Source organism: Ochlerotatus camptorhynchus, unplaced genomic scaffold, assembly GCF_037179485.1.
Source record: "Ochlerotatus camptorhynchus isolate MF236.1 unplaced genomic scaffold, CSIRO-AGI_Acam_v1.1 ptg000423l, whole genome shotgun sequence".
Lineage (NCBI taxonomy): Eukaryota > Metazoa > Arthropoda > Insecta > Diptera > Culicidae > Ochlerotatus > Ochlerotatus camptorhynchus.
The window spans coordinates 546495-570178 of NW_027040909.1; the positions used below are offsets into that span (position 1 = coordinate 546495).

Here is a 23684-nt window from a genome sequence, read left to right on the forward strand (position 1 = left end):
AGGTTAAGTAATGCCAATTTCAAGGCAATAATATGCATGGTCGATAGCTGGAGGTTAAATTGTTATGCTATTCAACATCATTTAAATGAAATCGGATTTTATGCTGCAAAATAAACGATCAAAATTCCTAATGAAATGCTTTAGAAATTTCGCTTTACGCTCATCACCGAAAATTGTATAAAGTACCTGGGGCAAGATGGGTCAGTTAGTACATTTATTAATTTATTTGTTTGTCAATATCAACAGGTTCAATGCAACCGCAATAATGGATTGCCTTTTCAAACCAGCATTCGGGCCACATTAAGCCTGTTGGTGTTGACAAACAAAGATAAATTTAAATCAAGTATCATTGCCCCACCTTACCCTATGTTACATCGCGATGTTTTTCTCTGCAAAAATGTACAAAGAGCCATCACTATTTTTGGATGTCCATAAAATATTCTGAAATCTTTGTTGCTGGTTTGTCAAGTGCTCGAAATATATCGGTACAATTTTGAGCGTAATCGGTTGAAGCTGTACTGCAACAGACCCATATGGTTTTTTGTCAGAAATAAGCTACACACTTAGAAAATTCTAGATAGAGGTGGGATTAGGGCGTAACAGCCTTTGTAAACAATGACTTTTAAAAATGATTTCTAGGAACTCAAGGCATGCCCACGTAAACCATCATAACCGTCGGGTAGGAGAAGTCGTCCCCTACCCGATGGTGTTGTTGAGTTGCGTTGGCGAGCCTTAAATTTCTAGAAATCATCGAAAGAAGTCATTGTTTACAAAAGCTGTTGCGCCTTAATTCCAGCTCTATCTAGAATTCATGTAAATTTAGGTGCTATGAGAGTGACATATACGAGTGTCAATTTTGAAATAAATTTAAGCCATAACAGACGCAAAATATAGCTCAATCAAACGAGCAACGAATTCTTCAGTCACGGAGCACCGAGATGTTTGTTTACGTCTCATCTTTTATGTCAAAGATGGATTCCGTCACGTGTAAAATTAGATATTTCTAAGTGTAAATCCATTAGAATCCATTGTAAACTACTGGAATTTTACACTGTGCACTAAAAGTTACATGTTTTGTTCAAGAAATATCGTAAAAAATACCAAAACTCTACGGAGGAATAAATTTTCAGCAGCGTTTTTCTCGTCTTGCTGTTTTTTTTTCCAAATGGGACTGATATGCTTTTATTGGTAAGAAGTGTAACAAGTTTGAGCATTTTTAGCAAAACGCTTCGTTTTGGAGCAAATTTAAATTTACTGGAGTAAAATAAACCAGATATGCTGAAATTTTACTCAATGATAGTTAAGACATAGTTCTTTCATTTGCTTTAAGTTTCACTAAAATCCGTTCAGTGCAAAATAGCTTTTACAGTTTATTTTTTTTTCGCCGTCTAAAAAAAAAATGGCGAGGTTATATACCTATGATCGAACTGGGTTTTCACTCTACGGACAAAAGACTGCGTAAAGAAGATACTTACAAAAGTGATCAAACTTCTTACAGGGTGAAGCTGTATCGATACAATGTTGTACCGATATATTTCGAATGTTTGATCAACCAGTCACCAATATTTCAGAATATTCCATGGACATCGGAAACCGTTATGGCTCTTTGAAAAAATTTTGCAGCGAAAAAACAATGGTGAAAATCAATAGAAGGACAAATAAGGTCTGTATCCACATTAATCCGGACACCTTCAAATCACTGTAACTTTTGAAATATTGCACGTAAAGGGTGTCCACGATGAAATTGCCACACTATGAAATTGCTCTAACTTTTTAACCGTTGGGTAGAATTTAATGAAAATTTGGGTGGATTTAGTTCATAGTGCATTATTTACATCCTGCAAGTCCTGTGATCAAAACTCGCGGAAATGGAGTCGAAAGAACAGCTCGTGCGTGATAAAATCTTGCGCATTCATCACGAGAACTAGGATCTCTCGCATCGTTCCATCGCTAAAACGTTGGAAATCGCGAATTCCACGGTGTCGCGAGTGATTAAGCGGTTCGAGGAACGGTTGACCACCGATCGGAAGCCCAGAAGTGAAGGAAAAAGTATTCCGTACAACACCAAAAATCACAACCGCGTAGTTGGGGCCTTCAACCGAAATCCGAACGCCTCCGTTAGGGATGTGGCTAAGAAGCTGCACCTAAGCCGAAGTTTTGTCCAGAAGGCCAAAACTAAGGCTGGGCTTCGAACGTTCAAGGTACAAAAGGCCCCTAATCGCGACGAGAAGCAGAACAAGTCCGCCAAAACCCGTGCCAGGAAGTTGTACCTCAACATGCTGACGAAAGTTGAATGCTGCATCATGGACGACGAAACATATGTGAAGGCCGACTTCAAACAGATCCCCGGCAACCTGTTTTTCACGGCCAAGGATAAGTTCAGCGGTTTGGCAAGCCATCTGCACGTGCGGGAAGCGGAGTGCACCTTTCGTGACTCAGGACACGATGAACGGACAGGTGTACATAAAAGAGTGCCTCCAGAAGCGGCTGCTTCCTCTCCTGAAGGCCCACAACGTCCCAACAATCTTCTGGCCGGATTTGGCCTCATGCCACTACTCCAAGGACGTGCTGAAGTGGTATGCGGACAATAAGGTCAATTTCGTGCCGAAAATGTTCAACCCTCCCAACACTCCGGAGCTCCGCCCCATCGAGAAGTACTGGGCGATTATGAAGCAGCACCTTCTTAAACGACCTAAGGTAGTGAAGACAGTCGAGGAACTGAAGAAAGTATGGGTTTACATGCAAAAAACGGTTGATTCACAGGTTGTGCAGAATCTTATGGCCGGGGTTAAGGCCAAGGTGCGGGCATTTGCGTATGGACTGTAAATAAAATACGAGTAAAATGGTAAAATGAAGTTTAATAGTTATTTCTCAATCCCTGAAAATTTGATGGCAATCGGATGAAAACTCGAATTTTGCGAATCAATTTTGTGTGTGGCAATTTCATCGTGGACACCCTTTAGAAGTAAAAATTTCGCTTAGGTATAGCTGGGATTCATTGATAAAAAAAACTATAATTGGATGCCAGATATACAGACATTTGATTATGCATACAAACTTTTTTCTAAGTAGAGACATTATACATTGGTAAAACATATTTTTATTCATACAGACATTGATAACTATCCTATAGCATCCTAAAATAGTTTCAATAAATAATTGACTTGCTTAAATCATATATTTTTTGTACAGCAGCTATTTGCCAAAATGCTGGGTTATACTGGACTACACTTTCGCTAACTGAAATGTATTTTAACTAAAATGTATTTTAGTGAAAGTGTACTAACTGAAAGAAGTTTAAGTTATCCAACACTTATCTGTTAAATTGGTGGATTTAAAATCATCAAGATGAATCATATCAACACGATGATGAACATTGAACATTGATGAATTTTAAATGCATTCACTCAACCGGGGGATGTAAGATTTGCTTACAATAATGAGGGATTCATCGTCCCGGGATATTAGTGGGGACCGCATGAACGGAGGATGAGATATACCAAGCTGCGGAGATCGATAAGATAAATGTGGAGTGTATTAGAGAGTTAAATTAATTATGTCCTAAAAAATAGATGAAAGGTTGCCGACTGGACTCCAACTTCAAATAGACCGTTGCGATTATCAGACTTGTGCTTTCTCCACTGCTATCTCCATGCTTCGGAATACGGATAGGCTGAAAGCGAATAAGAAGCACTCATAGTACGATAACTCGATTTCGTAAGCTTTTCCATCTGAACGAGAATTGGAGAGAATCGTGGCAAGTGTGTGCGTCGTTCTACGATGTTCTAAATAAGATGCTTGCTTGTATAGTCAAAAACCGTAGATAGGACACGAAATGGAAAAGATAAAAAATCATTGCATCGTCTGTAACGTCAACTAAAATCATTCGCTGCGGAGGATGATAAGAAATACCACTAACATACAATATAATGCATTTTTGGTTTGCATATTCTTGTTGATGCGTATTAAATGCATGCTAGTTACAAATGTTGACACATGAAATATATTCCAGTTAGCGAACGTCTGGTGTACTACTCGGGAGAAACGTGTTCAGCAATTCCACGGATTTCACTCTAATTTGAATTTCAGATTTTAGGTCTGCTGTGACTTTCACACGGATTAAATCTACTTAGTCTGAATTCTGACTCAATTCCAATCATTTCAAGCACAAATTTTCAAATAGGATGAATTTCGATGACTTCTTGGGTCGATTAAATAAGTGTTTTTAACAGAATCATTGTAAGAAAGATGTGGTTTTATAAAATAGCAGTTTTTGATGGAATTTTCTGAAGATCCTCTATGTTTCCAGAACGTTTCAGAAGTTCCCAATACGAATTTGTGTACAAGCCTTCAACCGCTATAAAAATTGGTAGATCCTTTCTTAAGCACTTTTAAGATCTTAGAAGTTCACTGATCCTATCTGTCAATTTTGCCTATTCGTCAAACTTCTCAGGAGTTCTTCAAGCTTAGTTGCTCCTTCTTCGCATTATCTTCCTGATTATCTTAGAATTTATATTGAAAATTCAGCAAACTCCAGACAAGTTGTGAACGCTTCACAGAAGTTTGGTGCACCCCAGGAAAGTCTAGCACAGATCTGTGGTGTTCAAAGAAAGGTTGTGAAATTTGTAGAAGTATAAGGGACGTCATTGCAGTTTAGACAATCTCTGAAAGACTCAGGAAACACCTAAAAGATGTTTTTCATATGAATTTCAGAAGAGTACAGTAAACTCTAGGGAAGTCTGGGAAATTTGAGTGAAACCTTCTGAATTTGAAATACGATTAATGCACTTCAAAAAAATTCAGCGGATTTTACCTTAGGGAAGTTTATGAGAACTTCATAAAAGTTTAGGAACCCCCGAACGACTATTCGAAGAAAGCCAAAAGATCCTCAGGGAACCTTAGAGTAATTTTAGAATGTGTAGAAAACTATAAAAAATAGAAATCCTGAAAATTTTAAGAAAATTGGTATTAAGATCTAAGAAAGTTACAAAACATTTAAGGAAATTCAGTTTAAATATGCCTAGAGAACCAAAAAAAATCTAGATTCTTCAAAAATTCTTTGTAAACATAAATAAAAATACTTCAAACAACGTAATTTAAATAATCTCCAGGAAGTGTAGGACGATCCGTGAAAGTTCAGAAAGTTCTGGAAAAGTTTAAGATACGCTTATGGAGGTTAATAGAATTTCCAAAATTTATTTTAAACCGTTGCATTGAAGTTGAAGTGGATTTGAAGCATTCCAAATTTCTAGTAACAACCCTGAAAATGAAAGCAATTGGCCCACCCAGGTTTAAGTTTTCGGTTTCTCTCTCATTGAATGTAAATGTAATGTAATTATTTCGAAGACCATGTTGATATGTGAAATGTGCATTTGTAACCTAGGTCTAGACAAATACAGACATTTCATTGGCTTCCGTACAGACATTTTGTAAAAGTATCTGGCATTTCTGGTTTACATTCCATGTTTAGTGTTCAAGATGGCGCCGAACGATAAACACGTGCGCGAGCGGATTTTGTACGGACGTAATGCAATGCGGGAACTTGCAAAAAAAAAAAATTGGATTTACCTAAATCCACTGTTCACGGGGTCAAATCATTTTCGGAACGTTTGGCGGTCGAGAGGAAACCGAGAAGTGATAAATACATTGGACGTGCTGATCCTGTCATGGACCGAAAGGTGGAGAGAATCTCTCTGTTCGAACGGTGGCTCGTAAAATAAGAATGTCACCTGGTTTTGTCCAAAAGTCAAAACAGTGCGTTTGGGGCTGAAGTTGGGCATTTGTTCTGCGAATATTTGACGAAGTTTTCATGCATTGCTATGGACGATGAAATTTATGTACTGAAGTATTTGAAGCAGCTTCCCGGGCAGGACGAAGAAGGAAGGCATCGAAATTTCCCAAAAAAAAAAAATACCTTATTTGGCAAGCAATTTGCACGTGTGGCCGAAAGAGTAAATTTTTCGTCACTACATGCACTATCAACAAGGAGATTTACCAGAAAGAGTGCCTGCAGAAGTGATTGCTACCCTTCGTCAAAAGCCACAAAGAAAACCCTTTGTTCTGGCCCGTTTTGGCATCATGTCATTATTCTTAAAATTGTGATCTGGTACGAAGCAACAAAAACCGCAAATCCACCAAATTGTTCAGAGCTACGTCCAATCGAGAAATATTGGGCTCTGATGAAACGGAAGCTTTCTGGAAAGAAACAAGGAATCAAGGGATATCAAACACTTCCAACAAATTTGGACAAAGACGGCAATCACCGAATAACTATGTTTTGATCTCGTGAATTTTTAAATAATTTATGAATCTGTGATATAATGCTAAATTTATGTTTTACTTAAGATTTGATGTGTCCGGATTATTGTGGATCTAAAACCTAGCCCTAAACTTCTTTTAGAGTCAATATTTTCCTGCAAATCCATTGAAAATAACAAGACACTTTACACGAGCAAAGTCGGTTAACAAAATGAAAGTAAATTGATATTAAAGTTTGCTGTTCCTATCATAAGGAAAAGTTATATTTATTTCAATTATCGCGAAATAAGTCTGATATTATATTAAGCTTTCATTATGCAGTCAGAAGTTTTTTAAATGAAAGCAATTTAACTTCAAGTTGTGCTGTTAACGTCTTGTTGAAACTTAAATTCTGATTTCAATTTGATCCCCAGCTTCATTCGATGCCTGTACCATTTTTGCATTGGTATAATTGTGTGGCAAGAACAATCATACTCTATGCCAGACAGGCATGGAAAATCATTTACATTCATTTCATGCATTCATTTGCCTCTAACTTTTTTCATCAACAGAATTCCACAAAGTATGTATGAAACTTTTGTAGGTTTTATTATAAGCTACAACTTTTGCCTGTAATTCAAATCTGTATCTCTTATGTATCATGAATTAGAGCGGGCAGAACTTATTACTGTTTTTCAGTGAATGTAAAATAAATTCACTTAAAAACAGTAGTGGCTTCTATTCGCTCTGGTTCGTCATGCATAAGAGATACGGATTTGAGTTGTTGCCAAAAGTTGTAGCTAATAACAAAACCTACAAAAGTTCAATACGTTATTTTACGGAATTCTGTTGATGAGAAAAGTTAGGGGCAAATGAATGTAAATGAATGCACGAAATGAATGCAAATGATTTTCCATGCCTGATGCCAGAGCAGGGTTACTTCCACTCACTTTCTATAAACAATTGTTTTTCAGAATTATAAAATCATTAGACGTTATAATGAAAATTAACACTTGTAAGCTACAAGAAGAGGGTGTTAAAGTATGTGTTTGACACATAAAACCTGTCAATATTGCTTTCAGTGCGTCGCAATCAGCGATTTTACGATTCGTGAGCGCTCACTATGAGTGAACGCTCACGAATCATACGATCGCTGATTGTGACGCTCTGCAAGCGAAATTGACAGATTGTATGAGTCAAACACATACTTTAACACCCTCTTCTAGTTACTACAAGTACAACAAATTGTTACATCAATTTCATAATTCATAATTCAGAAAAACAATTTTTTTATAGCAAGTGAGTGGAAGCAACCCTGGCCCAGAGAAATCGAGAAATTTTCCTACCCTAAAAAATCCTAGACCGAACCGGGAATTGAACCCAGCCACCTCCAGTATGGACTTGCTTTGTAGCTGCACCTTTACCGACTGAGCTAAGTTACAGTTACGCGTAAGTGGGAAAAATGTTTACTCATTTAATGGGTGGTCCCATTTTCCCTCGAAAATGCATACTTTATAGCCATCATTAAGTATTTTTTTTGCGGTTACCATGTAGTAGCACTATTTTTTTTACATACTTCCACTGGCGGGAGTAGGAATCGTTCCGCAATCTAACTACTCTTAATCCTGTTTTTACGTGATTTTTTTTTTTTTGATTTTGACCTCATTCAGGATCAGTACAGAAAATTCAATGCTACTATATTAATCTTTGATTTTATTCTGATTTTATGAAACAAGTCACGCTAAATTTGTTTGCCATCTAAGATCATACGATCAAAAATATAGACGAGAAAAAAAATGCATGAAAACTAAATTGAGTGTATTGTGCCATAGAATACATATGTATTTGCGGTGGTTCATGATAGACTTAACGTATCATTCTAATGAAAATTTTAAAAAAATGTGAGAACTCTGTACAAACTGATGTATTAAATTCCATTTACAATAATTCAAAGGTACAAGCACAATAATTGCTCACCAAGCCTTTTTTATCATCCTGTCCTACCTTTTGTGGGAGCAAAAATTCTACAAATAAACTACCACTGGCGAAGCCAATCCGATTGCACTCAACAACTTATTCTAACTGAATCATGTTGCTTTGAGTCATGCTCCAATTTGTCACTATAATATTCAAAGTGAACATTGTTTACCCTACAATCCACCAGTTGCCGAAAGGCGTCAGGGAAAACGCCAAACACTGTTTTATCATCATAGATATTCAACAACCGTAAAGTTCTCAAACCCCACCAAGTGCCTAATTTACTATTTGTCCCAGATGCAGTTTAAGCTAGTTATCGTACGGACCTAGTGTTCTTCACGGTACCAACGGCATTCTGCGACTGAGTTTGGCGGTGCGGGTGCCGGTTAGTGAATACTATCCAGCAACACTACCACCAGCAATGCGGTCAATATATAAACTTTATTTGTTATCTTATCTCGGCGGAAGCGCATGTGCTGTTGGGAATAGTGTGGGAGTCCACTATTTTCTGCCGCCACGTCATAATAGTACAGTATAGTGCGATATCTGTAGGTGCAAGGTTATGGTACGAATAAAGCGATCAAATTCGAATCCAACTGCCACTGCTACTGTCTCATCGCTGTTATTGCTTTTGGTATGAATGACTCATTTCATTGGCAGTTGAACATCATGACAACTAAGGGGGTACGGTGTCCGGTGTCCGGTCATCTAGCTAAATTCCTAAATGGTAGCCCTGTGAACTTTTTTTTACTTTCCACAATTCTAGTTTTTTGACATTATAAATATGAGATTTTTTTCAAATTGTATATTGTAATAAAATTGAAATGTTATACTGTTCATGGATTGATTATTCGTTTATAGATAAGCTTTTAAACATCCAAAGTTTATTGGATCGTGATGAGTCAAATGTTTGAAACGAACATTTTTATTCATTAAAAATTACACAATGTGAAGCCTGTTTTTTCTCAGAATCTAAAGAGAATTTACGTGTAATTTTTTTTTACATCATCATGGTAAATAGTTTGGCATAAGAAACCACAGTATTATACGAAAAATTTCATTAGAATATCGTTGTGTCTGGCTTCTTTGGAATAGGCAAGCTACTTTGGACACTTTAAAATTTGTTGAGTCAATAGAAGTAGATTATAGAATCAATTGAATGTTCATCCGCAACATGTTATTGCAATTCACTCGATAGTATAAAATACTCGGCTAATATCATTGTTCACCATCGAGTTTTATAAAAAAGTGTACCTTCCAAACAAATTGGCACAAAATCGTTGAAGTAATTTTCAAAAACATTTAAAAGCACCTCTCCAGAGTCCATCAACATACTACCGGATATTGCAGAATGTTCCAAGCGAATTGATTTAAATCAAACATTTTTGGGCCAAAAAAACACTTTATCTTAATTTATGAGAATTTACCCTCCATATCGTCGGATATGTGTCTTCAATGGTATAACACTGAAGTCATTGCTAGTTTTATCGAGATTATAAAGCAATCTACAAGTCTAAATCACATGGTCTACAGAACCCTCATAAAACCAATATTGTTACTTAGGCGTGCTCACTTCACCAACAGCAGCTCCTTCATTGTATATGATCTGTCCATGAAACAAGTAACTTATGGGATTCTAGGATCAACTTCGACCTATTATTATTCTTCGTATTTTTAATGAAAAGTACCAACACGTCAATTGCAAGAAAAGGGTGGGTCTCGTCTCAATGGATTGACTGACTTCGGCGTCTTCAATTAAAACCCTAGCAGCTTTCCACAAACTTCAAGAACCTTGTTCCGTCTATGTTTCTGAGCTGTCGCATTGAGGATGTTTTCCAACATACCCACAAACGACTCTTCTTCTTATTCTTCTTCTTCTTCTTCGGCTTATTCTTCTTCTGCTTATTCTTATTATTTATTCTTGTTCTTGTCGGATAGTCTCAGTTCAATTCAGGCTCTTCGGTCATTGAAACCTGGTAGGGACTCATCTTATATCCTTTTAAAATAAAAAAGCAGACTAGGATACTTTTTCACATTTTATTCCACTTATCATGACAAATAAGCGCTGGCTGCCTTAATGCAAGGATTAAGGGTGCAAGAGTTAAACACATGTTGAACTCACTTCGATCGATAGGTTCAATCCATTTATGTTCAGATACTTACCTTCACTGTTTTTGACACACGTTCTTCACTTAACCGACTCGAAAATGTTCAAACCCACCGAAAACAAAGCGACAAATGTTTTGGGAGAATTCTTTACAGATTACGCTCGTGGAAATTAATAAAAGAACACTTTAAAATGCATGGCTTCTTCCAATTTTAAGAATCGTAGGTAATCAAATGGCATACTTAAAAAATACAATGGTTGATTTTCGCAACAGATGTCGTTAGTAAAAACAAAACATTACTTCAATTTATGTTTAAATGTTGATTTTCACAAAATAACAACAATTTTCGAAAAAAATATTTGTGACACTTAATACACTTAATAATTTTTACCGAGCTGGCGTCCAACAATTTTTTTCTCGATATTTTTGCAATATGCATTATGTTTTGAATTATTTTTTTCCATGTCATGCTGTCAGTAGTTGTTAGATAAAAACTTACAGTTTATGGTAATCAATTTTAGGTGACATTCCATATTTTTTAAAAATTCGTCAGAAGGCGACTTGAGTGTGGAAAAACGATAAAACCTGTTTCCGCACATCAAAGGTACGTGAACAAATCGCTGATCATCTCGTTTGCCAGTGGTGGCGGGGAGAGATACTCCCTTCCCAACAGGGGAGTTTGGTAAAGGAGATGATCAACCCGATTCGTGCCTTCCTCAAAATTGACCTTTGCTCGTTTTCTGCTCTCTATATACAATTTACACACTGCCGTACTCTAACGGAAATATCAACTCTATACTTTGATCTCCTCATCTATCGTATTTACCACTTTAAGTCTGATATTTGACGTTAAGCATTTAAACATATTTGACCATAGCATGCTAAAATTACTTATGGTATCATAATCCAAACATTTAAGAATATTTTAGCATATGAAAGTACTCAATCTAAATAGGTTTATTTTACACGGTATATATCCCTTGAAAAAGACCTGAGTGACTTGGTAGTAATGTATTTGAGAATGCATGGAGTTTTTTTAATTTTTGCTCGGCAAGTCGAAAACCACGGCACTTAACCCTATCATTTATGAACTTTCACTTATTTATGTACGGAAAATCATTCTCAACTCTCATGTATTGAGTCTCCCTGAAGCTGGGTTTAGACAGGGCAAGTCAATTGATCAAGTCAGTTGAATTCAACTGACTTGAACGCGAATTGAACGTGTAAACCATGCCATTCAACTGACTTGATCAACTCACTTGAATTGAAAAAAGTTGAACCAAGCTCAAATTTTCATGCCAATTGAATTCAACTGAGTTGATCATTTGACTTGCCTAGTCTAAACCCAGCATGAGAGAATAAACCCGCGTGCGAAACTGGCAAACAAATCTAACGCTTGATATTCTCATGTATTTGCACGCACTCACACAAGCAGGGCATCACAAGATCAGCTTCAATCAACAAAATCGATGCGATGAAGAGATTGCTAGCTTTCTTTTTATGTTGAAGTTGAGTAGCTTTGTAGCATTCTAGCACCTCAGTCGCCGTCTACAAACAAGTTTCCAATCGTTTGTCTCTCTTTCTCCCGTCGCTTCATTCGTCTTTCTTTCAAGCTTCGGTGAAGCGGACGAGTGAAAGCGCAGCGCTCGACTTTGATAGTTTCGTCTTTCATGAAACATATCAACCGAGGTTTCATGACGTAGGGTATATGTCCCTAACCTCGGTCTAATATGAAGCCTTCAATTACAGCTTATGCCGCATCTTATTTAACAATTGAGCTGCAGTGGATATTGCACTGTCAACATGCAAGTTTAGATATTCTTATTATTTGGATATTAATTAAGCACGACTGGAAATTGTAAAACTCATTTAACATTAAATCTTTCAGGTACGTGGATATAATGTCAGTTTACTGTTCTCAAATTGCATCTACAAATGGATGCTATTTCGTCCTATCGAAGATGTACCTTGATATACAAAGGTTCGGCATGTGAAATCGGGCTTCTTTTCACTCCTTATGCTTCATACGTAACCACATTTTTGACGTCATTTTCACTTCTCACGTAAGAACTGATGAGGAAGAAAGAGACTTTCAGGTTGATCCAGATAACATAAACCACGATGCTTTTAGAATCAAACTAACAATCAATCACGACCACACATATAACGAACTGTCAAGCAAAGTGATAGCAAGCCGAACAATGCATTAGCTCTTAAGCAACTTTGATAGATTCTCCTCAAAGATTTACTCTTTACATTCCCACGGTATATTGTTGACAATGCTTGACAACCGCTGAGGGGGTTGCCATTTGTTAGAAAAAAAAAAACTAAAACTAGTTGCTCTGGAAATGGTTAATAGAATAACAGCAGGTCAAGGAATCCAAACACAGAAAGCAATCAATAACAAAGACACAATGCTTGTGACAAATACCACGATGGATGATGGTCGGGACGATTGAAGGAAAACGATATATTGTTTGCAAGACTTAGTTGCTACACAAACACGGTTGAAGACATAGCTTGATCGGAACGGTGAATGACATAACAAAAAAAAACTTTATTTAAGTGTATCGTCTCGCCGTTTTTACGAAATAAGAATCTTTTTCGAGGAGAAAAAAACATTTGGTACAAGTGATAGCATTTTTTGTTACGGATACCAAATACTATTTCATGTTTTTTTTTATCGTAATTTATGGAAAAATGGGCAAAATTCCATGCATATTTTTTTGAATAACTCAGCAGTTGTGAGATCAAAACTGGCAGCTTACGTTAATCCATTGAATGCGATACTTTGGCGTGATGTTATGCTTATTCTTTGTTCAGACTACAAAGTTATAATCTGTTACAAGGGTGTTATAATAATTATCAAAAAGAAAAACCTCATCAAGATACCACCTATATCGGTCAACTCAAAAAGTTTTGGAGTGACAAGTTAACAAATGGACAACAGCGACCTGAATCCGATCGATGTTGTTCATTTATCCACTTGTCAATCACAACTTGGTTTACTCAGTTTTGAATAGCTTTACTTTTTGGACGACATGGGTGGATCTTACTCAAATTTGGCTAGTTCTTAAATAGAGTGTAAAGCACACATTTACCGAATGGGATTCGCCGGTTGCCAGATTTGTTCGGAAACTTTCTCAAAAAAACACTTTCGCGTTTCATGCTTGCTTCTCAGCTTCTTCTCCTCTAAAAATACAATACAACCGTAATGAAAATTAAAATCCAAAACCATAGCTACACTGCGGCAAAAGAACATACACTGAGGCAAAATAAGGCTTGGCTTATGAATTTACACACTTATGAATTCCATAAACACAACTTAAAAATGATCATCGTAGTACTTTAGCTGATTCTTATACGCCTTTAGCCTATCCGATTTCCCAGGTGTTGATAGACGTGTGCACAACTCACGGGCTCAATAATCTGTTTTATTAGCTGACTTACGATTTTTACTGTTTTGGCTTATGAATTATTTTTCAAAGGTCAAGCTTATGATTACCATAATATATCCTTGTGGCGAAATATCATAAGTGGTTCTTATGGAATTCTTATGCTTATTTGCCTCAGTGTATGGATGCCATAAGACCACTCGTCTGCCCACGTTTGGGTAAATGCAATGGCTAAAGGCATATAAGAGCTATGCCATCCCTCTCCAAAAGGGGAGTTTGGTAAAAAGATATGATAAAACCGATCTGTACCTTCCTAAAGTTGCCCTAGCTCGCTTTCTACTCTCTATATGCAATTTTCACACTGCCGTACTCTAAACGGAACTATCAATTCTATACTTTCATCTCCTCATCTATCGTATAAAAATTACCACTTAAGTCTGTTATTTGAAATTAGCATCTTCAACTATGTAATTCGTTGACTTCACGCAGAAGTAATACTAAAAATATAGTCAAATGATAATTGTTAAGCATAAACAAAACTTTAAAACGTAACCGGTCATTAGTCTACGGTGAGTAATTAGGGTTAGTGAAAACAACAGGTTATATAGCAACTTACAGCTTGATAGGCTCCCATCGGTGGATACGCTGCCTGCCCCGCACCAGGTGGATAGGGTGCCTGTTCGGCACCGGATGGATAGGGTGCCTGTCCGGGACCGGGTGGATAGGGTGCCTGTCCGGGACCGGGTGGATATCCCATGCCACCGTCATGTGGCCCTGCAGGTGGATATGATGGAGGGTATCCACCGCCAGATTTGTCTTCCATCGGTGGATATGGAGCGTACGGAGCATATCCTCCTCCAGGTGCGGATGGAGCACTCATATTTACCTTGCTCGATTTTGTCTAGCTTTGATCACTTAAAGTAAGTGGTCGATGAATTGCTACAATTCCAACTGGTTTGAACGGCCAAGCTGCACTGGCATACAGATGGGTTGCTGTAAATTACAAAGATAAGGCAACGGCTGATTAAAATTTGGGAATTTTCGTATCTCTACGATTGGGTTTATTGCGAAAGGTGGTATACAAGACACAAATCAGCAGTTACATTTCAAATAGACGTAACTGCTTTTGCAAACAATAACTTTGCTCGTCAATTTGACGTAACTGTAAGCTTAATAAAAAAACACCAACTGATAGGCTAAAATATAATTTGACGTCATTGTTAACAAATGCAGTTAAGTCTATTTAAAATATGACTGCTGAATAATTTTGCAATACAAACAATATAATTGATAAGTTGAGTTATTTAGTCACACATTTCATCATATGGCATTTGATAAAATAAAATAGCGAAAATGTTTCCTGATGATAACAAAACACTGAAACAATCACACTTTAGTAATAGTATTCCATATATAAAAAAAAATTATGGGTTGTGTCCTAGACATGACCGCAGTATGACGTAGAATCTATCTATCTATCTCTATCTATGATGCTTGATATATGCATTTAGGTTAACATCCGACATCTCTCCTTTTTTTTACATATTTTGCAGGAAAAATACATCCGAAGTCCCTCCTTTTTTACATATTCTGCACAAAACATACTTTCTAAGCCCCACAACTGACAGGATTTCCCGCCATTTTATTATGAATGGGGCGGGGCAGAACGTTTCTTTTGTGCAGAATATGGGGAAAAGGATGGACTTTGGATGTTAATATAATTTCATATATAGAGGTACCAGATATGTTTTACAGTCAGTTGTGTGTAATTCACCAACTGAATATCATCGAACATGTCTTTCAAGTAATTTTTTGTTCAAATTTGAAAGTTTTGGTGTGGGAAGAAATTTATGGAAAAACTTCTGTTTTTACTAATAATTGTGGTTTGTTTAAAATGTATTTCCCGGAAAAAAGTGATCGTCAAAGTCCATGCATTTTTCAGATTATTTTTGAGGGGGGAGGGAGGTTGTTGTGAGGGGGGGGGGGGGTTACATACATTGCTTTTTCTCATTGTGGTCACGCCGTGATCCAGCTTTAGCCGCGGATTTGGTCCAAGTGCCACGCCGTCCGAAGCGGCAATGAGCAAAAGCACGACCGCAGCGCTGTTTTATATCTTTTCAGGTTCAAGCAGAACGATGTGCAACTAGGGTTACCATATGGTATCCTAAAGGAGAACATGTCCTCCTTTTTCGAATGTTTTTACATGTCCTCCTTTTGCCTCAAAATATCCTCCTTTTTAATCCATGAATATTTTCAAGCAAAATGTTAATAAATAAATTTTCCATTTTATTTTGACTCAACCTCATCCAAGGCTTTGAAGTTTTAAAACTGACGTTTTCGTGCAATACAGTTCACTGGTTCATTTTCAAGTATGTACAGAACCGGTCATATTATAAAGGGTCTAGTATAAGAGAGGAGCGGACTGGCTGGTTTTGAGCCAAAAGGAACTGTCAAAGCCAGAGCCAATCGAACAGCGACTATCGTGATCTAAGAGAAGAGTAGACAATACGGGGACGAAAACGAACCACTTTTCTGTCAAACGCGAACCAGCTCGTGATTGGCCGATTTGAAGTCCGTAAGAGAGAGATAGAGATAGAGATAAAAAAGTAAGAAGCCAGTTGTCTCCTCTTCCTCTTAGATCTGGATTGCATGCCAGGCAGAGGTTGCCAAGGCAGTTTGTTTTGAATCTACTCCTCTCTTAAGTCATATTAAAGGGCTAATTGTAAAGTGTTTGGCGCTCCAAAAAAAATTTTTTTTTTTTTTTCTTTATTTTTGTGATTTTTAGCCGTAGGCTAGTTCATCACATAAGCATAAAAATGTTCAAAGAGCTGTATTTTTTTAGTATGTGCATTTAAGGTGATACTCTAAGGAATCCTTAGCGTGAAACATTAAAGGCACAAATGTCAGCTTCCACAAAACATACAAATTTGAAATTGCTACTCCTTGTTTGCTGTGCTACTACAAACAGAGAGTAGCAATTTCAAATTTGTATGTTTTGTGGAAGCTGACATTTGTGCCTTTAAAGTTTCACGCTAAGGCTTCCTTAGAGTATTACATTAAATTGCTGAAATTTGGGCTGCTGGTTGATTAAATATTCAAAATTTACCGGTATTTTTAGGGCGATGATAAGTTGACTCTGCATGAAGGATGAATTATTTCGGTAAAGTGGTAGAACGCTTTTTGTTTGAAAACCGTTTTTAAAATTGTAATTTCTTGAAGCACAATCAATCAAATCAATCATACTTTTTTTTATTTATAGTCTCGTCTTCTCTGATCTCAAAATACTCATAGTGTAGTGTATTTTAAGCAATTTTGAAAGATGAAAGTCACCATCATGGATTTAGAAATGATACTATTCGTTGACCATAAATTCTGATGTTTTCGAATAAAATAATGTTTCGACTAGAAAAAAATAGTAGTAGTTTATTCTGCTTGACGAGCGAAAAATGGTAGCCAAATAAGATACGTTTTACTAAAATCATTGGAAGCTTAAGCTGATTCAACTGTTTAAGCTCACAATAATTCCGTTATTTTTATATTATTTAACCAACCTGCAGTAAGTATTTCAGAATTTTCAATACTCATATTAAAAAGTTGCAGTCTATTAAACTTGTTTAGAAGGACAAAAAATCCAGTATTAGTACCCTAATTTTACCGGTACTGTATAATTAATTTTGAAGGCTAGGTAGTTGCATACTTTAGAAAGGATTATTGCTTTTTAATATTACGTAACCCAATAGACAAACTGCCAATTACCAAAAGGGAAAGTCATTAATTTTCAAATATTCTAAATCAGTTTTTTCGTTCAAAACCAAAATAACGTAAACGAAAATTTGTTCATTGGATTCTACTTGGCTACTGGAACACAGTGAACACTTTATCATTGACAGAATTTCGGTTTTATTCGAAAAAACTGCTTTTGAATTTCCAAAAATTAATGACGTCCCCTTTTCCCTTAAAAGAATGATGATTTTTACCGAATTGATGACGACTACACTACACTACACTGAAAATAATAAATTTTGAGTAAGTGCATATGTTTTCAAAAAGTTTGATAAAAACTCGTTGTATCCCTAGTAGCACGCTTGGACGCTTGTCACAAATCAGTTGTGGCAACTTCTATACAACTAATATCAGTCATAAACAAGTTGCTGCAACTTATTGTGACGGAAATGTGTTACTCGGGCCTCCTCTATTGATGATAAAGAATATCTACATACATTGTCCTCCTTTTCCTCTAAAATTGAAATGAAATGTCCTCCTTTTCAATTTTTGTTTTAAATGGTAACCCTATGTGCAACCGAACCTGATAGGATTTCCCGCCGTTTTTTTTTATGAATGGGGCGGAGCAAAAAGTTTCTATTGTGCAGAATATGGGGAAAAGGATGCACTTTGGATATTAATATAATTGCATATATAGAGGTACCAGATATGTTTTACAGTCAGTTCTTGGTAATTCATCGAGTGTATGTCTTCTGATAAGCAATTTTTTTTTAAATGTTGGCCCTGCAAAATTAATTGTCTATACCTACATAATTGTGGTTTGCTTTAAATTTATTTCCCGAAAAAAAATGATGGTCAAAGTCCATGTCTTTTCCGGGTTATTGTTAAGGAGAGGGGGAGAGGTTGTTAAGGGGGAGGGGGTTTTACATGCACGTCTTTTCAAGTCTCATTCCTCATTGTGGTGGACAAGCCGTGATCCACCTTTAGCCGCTAACTTAGTCCTGCTTGATGCAGGACCTAGTGCCACGCCGTCCGAAGCGGTAATGAGCAGAGGTATGAGAGCAGCGCTGATTTATATCTTTTCAGGTTCAAGCAGAATGATGTGCAACCAAGTGGTATTCGTTTATGATGACTGGGTTTGGGAAAAAGGCTTATTTCATGAAAACAGTGATAACATTATCATTTGTACATTTTCAAAAGTTTAATTACAGAATAAATTGGAAAAAATATTTATTTCAGCAGGTGCGTAATGTAATATCCTATCGATTGGCGTATTTGGATTTTAATTTCATTTATAAATGACAAAGTTACAAGCGTTCCAAACCTAACACTCCTTCACCACACATATTTTTTGATTTGCACCCCAGTATAGTCGACAAAGACGTAGTTCTACGTCAAAAAGTAAAATGTTCCCTAAAAAATACTGAAATGTTCCATATGAAATGTAAACTTCAGTTTTTTACTGAACATTTCATCTTTTATAACCTTCTATTGGATGCTTGCCCTTCGCTCTGCTCCTCTAGCTAAACACCACGGGCTGGTAAGTTAATCTACGCATCAAGAAAGAATATTAAATGTTCCCTTAAACATATGAAATGTACCAAAAAATGTTAAATATTCCAATAAAAATTATAAAATGTTCCATAAAAATCACTGAAGTTTCTGGACCATTTCATATTTTTTTATGGAACACTTCATATTTTTTTTTATTTATTTATTTATTTAATATAATAATGATAACATAATTCAGTGCCAACATTTCAAAGGGGCGTAATTGCTTTTGTAAGCAATGGCTTTAGCCATCGATTTCTCGCAAATAAAAGCTCACGCCTCTAAATTAACAATGCTAGCTGGTAGAAGAAACATTCCTTTACCTGTTGGTGTAATTAATTTTCATGAGTGAGCTTTTATTTGCGAGAAATCGACGGCTAAAGCCATTGTTTACAAATGCAATTACGCCCCTTTGAAATGTTGGCACTGAATTAACTTAATTTAAATACAGAAAACAGAACCAGTCAGGAAGTTAAAAGTACATTATAAAACAGATTCTTAAGCCTAACACGGGAGATATTAAAATCAATGCAGTTATAACATTTGTTGAAAATCTTGCACATGCTAGTTAACGGCTCATTACGCCGTAGTTTGTGCGAGAAGCCGGGATATTAAAAAAATAATAAGAACGTAAATTTACGCGTCTGATATCGACATTCAACTGCTGCAGAAGTGAACCGCAATTAACTCCGTTGCTGTAAAAAGGAGCCCATACTACGGAACGGTACTCTAATGTGGAGCGGACTAGCGAACAATAGAGTGTTTTTAAACAGAAAATGTCCCTAAAGTTTTTGGCGAAACGAAAAATTAAACCAAGTTGAGAAGACGCCTTAGCGGAAACATAACCCACATGGTCCTTGAAGGTGAGTTGGGAATCAAGTAGGACGCCTAAGTCTTTAATGGTAGATTCGCGGCTTAATGTTTGCTCCTGCAGGCTGTAAGCATAACAGATTGGTGATTTTTTCCTGGAAAACGTTATAATGGCACACTTAGAAGCATTTAATGTCATCCTGTTCTTGTCACACCAAACAGTAAAAACGTCCAGCTGCTGCTGAAGAAACAATGCATCACTTCGATCTTTGACGACAAAGTATAGTTTGAAATCGTCAGCATAAGACAGCTTTAGGCAACGAATCGAAAAGTGAACGCCATTCAGATACAATAAAAATGTGAACGGTCCCAGATGACTGCCTTGAGGTACACCAGAAGAAACAGCGAACGGTTGAGAAAAATGATCACCAATCTTCACTGACATATGTCGACCGGTGAGGTATGAGCGAAGCCAATCAAGAAGGGAACCGTGAAAAACAAGTCGCTCTAGTTTGGCCACTGCAATCTTGTGATTGATTTTATCAAAAGCAGCAGAAAGATCGGTGTAGATAGCATCCACTTGATGACCTCTTTCCATCTCGCGTATTATTGATGATGTGTATTGAACGAGATTTGTAGCGGTCGACCTCTTCGGCATAAATCCGTGTTGCTCAGTCGCGATGTAACTAGAGCATGCACCAATAGTTCAAAAAGTTTTGAGACTGCACATAATGCAGCGATACCACGGTAGTTGGACTGCTCATTTCAATCCCAAAGCGCTATTATTTTTTTTTTTAATTTTAATCCTAGCCTACTGTGCAGTGGTTTAAAATTTGTATTTGTCGGTTCCACCACAAGTCCAATACACCCTTTACGAAAAAGATTTGAAAAAAAAATACTAAACCGTTGGAACACTTACTTGTTGGCTTGCGAGGTCTACTTTCATTTATTCATTTTATTCATCAGTATTCACTATTTTAGTTGATTTTATATTTTTTCAAATCTTTGAACTAAGATCGCTCACCATCCCTCTCCAACTAGGGAGTTTGGTAAAGAGAGATTATCAACCCGATTCGTACCTTCTTCAAAGTTGACCTTTGCTCGCTTTCTACTTTCTGTATACAATTTTTACACTGCCGTACTCTAACGTAAATATCAACTCTATACTTTCATCTCCTCATCTATCGTATAAAATGACCAGTCTGTTATTTGAAGCTTAGCATCTTCAACTATGTAAGAACCAACTATGGCATGTCGTCTATTTACTTCTGGATCATAAATCATAAATGGACGGTGCCAGTACATGAAGTTTTGGAACTATCCTGAAGCGCTGCCAAAACCGGATTCGGGTATCCAGAAGAGTTCAGATCCACATCTTGATGAAAAATAATACACTTTGAGTCGTCGGACGGTACCAGCAAGAATCAATACGAAACTAACGATTTTAGATTGGCTCACTACTTGACTAGCCTATTGGTCCCAAGCAAATCGATTGACGTACCCCATTTTAGTCGAAATTCTAGTACTACACAATGTTTGTTTTGATTCGCTATGAAAGTTTGACAGATAAAATGAAGGGTTAGTGGATTTTCCTACGTTTCGAGGGGTGAATCGATTAGCTTGGGACCGAAGATAGTACCAGAGCTGAGCCAAAAAGTTGAGCACGTTTCTTCGGCACCTTCTAGTCTTAGAGTTACCTCTATGGTACCAGTACGTAATGATTTGTAAGTGTTTGTTTTTTGGGCCATGGCAGGAACCGCTTCCGGGTATCCAGATGTGCCCAGATCCACCTTGCGGTCCATGACATGATGTGTATTTACTTTTGGATTAAAAATCATAAACTTTGAGACGTCTGATGGTACCAGTACATGAGGATTTGGAAGTATCCTTTTTGGGGCCCTGCCACAACCGGTTCTGGGTATCCGGATGTGACCGTATATACCTGTGTGTTCGTGGCATGATGTCTATTTACTTCCGGATGAAAAATCATAAATTTGAGCCGTCGAACGGTATCACGAGATTTTGGAAGGGTTTTTTTTTTGGCCCTGCTGGAACCAACTGGTTCCGGGTATCCGAATGTGGCCAGATCCCCCTGTCGGTCCATGGCATAATGTATATGTCCTTCTGGTTGAAGAATTTTAAATTTTGAGCCGTCGAACTATACCACTGGATGAGGATTAGGAAGTGTTCTATTTAAGGCCCTGCCGGAACAAGGTCTGGGTACCCTGCCAGATCCACCTATTGTTCCATGGTATGATCTCTATTTACATCTGGATGAAAAATCATAAATTTTGAGCCGTCTAACGATACCAGTACATGAAGTTTAGGAAGTGTCCTTTTTATGCCCTACCGAAACCGGTTCCGGGTATCCGGATGTGGCCAAATTCTGTTTACGGTCTATGTCAAGATGTTTATTTACTTTCGGATGAAAAATGATTATTTTTTAAAAAACCCGAAAACTTACCCATTGTGCGCCGGCTTTTAATCCCTGAGCTGACAGGTTACAGGTGCGATTTTACTTATTTATCGTGCCTCCATTTTTTATTGATCATTTCAACTTAAGTATTGGAACATCTGCCTGTTTTTATGGGGTTTATTTTGAAATGTTAAAAAATTGACATAAGAACATTTCCCCCTTTAGAAATATCTATAAGATGTCACTCCATAGGTTTGATATCGTGTTATAGAAAATGGTCTACAAAAAACTTTAATAAGATACCTATTTAGTTTTGAAAAATTCTCGCTGTTTATATATTTATATATTATACTAGCTGAGTGTGCCCGGTCTTGCTCGGGATTCAATATTAGCTTGAGTTTATGCGCCAATTAAAAAAAAAAGCATGCTATATTGTACGTAGCCCCCCCCCCCTAGTATCTAAGGGGCTACCCCCTATGATTATCTCCTTATACCCCCACACTCGCCCCCAAATGCGTATTTGGTTCCATTTGCTTGATTAGTTCTCGAGTTATGCAGAAATTTCTGTTTCATTTGTATGGGAGCCCCCCTTACAGAAGGGGGAGGGGTCTCGAACCATCATAAGAACCTTCAACGGCCCCAAAAACCCATGTATACAAATTTTTACGCCAATCGGTTCAGTAGTTTCCGAGTCTATAAGGGTCAGACAGACAGACAGACAGACAGACAGACAGACAGACAGACAGACAGACAGACAGACAGACAGACAGACAGACAGACAGACAGACAGACAGACAGACAGACAGACAGACAGACAGACAGACAGACAGACAGACAGACAGACAGACAGACAGACAGACAGACAGACAGACAGACAGACAGACAGACAGACAGACAGACAGACAGACAGACAGACAGACAGACAGACAGACAGACAGACAGACAGACAGACAGACAGACAGACAGACAGACAGACAGACAGACAGACAGACAGACAGACAGACAGACAGACAGACAGACAGACAGACAGACAGACAGACAGACAGACAGACAGACAGACAGACAGACAGACAGACAGACAGACAGACAGACAGACAGACAGACAGACAGACAGACAGACAGACAGACAGACAGACAGACAGACAGACAGACAGACAGACAGACAGACAGACAGACAGACAGACAGACAGACAGACAGACAGACAGACAGACAGACAGACAGACAGACAGACAGACAGACAGACAGACAGACAGACAGACAGACAGACAGACAGACAGACAGACAGACAGACAGACAGACAGACAGACAGACAGACAGACAGACAGACAGACAGACAGACAGACAGACAGACAGACAGACAGACAGACAGACAGACAGACAGACAGACAGACAGACAGACAGACAGACAGACAGACAGACAGACAGACAGACAGACAGACAGACAGACAGACAGACAGACAGACAGA

General features: G+C 37.5%; 1 protein-coding gene across 4 annotated transcripts in view; it reads right to left on the reverse strand.

The window, feature by feature from the left end:
* scramb1 (scramblase 1) overlaps positions 1-23684 on the reverse strand; it is a 99471-nt gene that overhangs the window by 30998 nt on the left and 44789 nt on the right. For 3 of the 4 annotated variants that reach the window (XM_065233938.1, XM_065233937.1, XM_065233936.1), the window contains exon 2: positions 14334-14710. In XM_065233938.1, coding sequence (XP_065090010.1) covers positions 14334-14597 — 264 coding nt within the window. In that variant the 5' untranslated portion in view covers positions 14598-14710. Of the gene's footprint in view, positions 1-14333; positions 14711-23684 lie in introns of those variants that run through there. The other variant, XM_065233940.1, reaches the window with a different exon arrangement.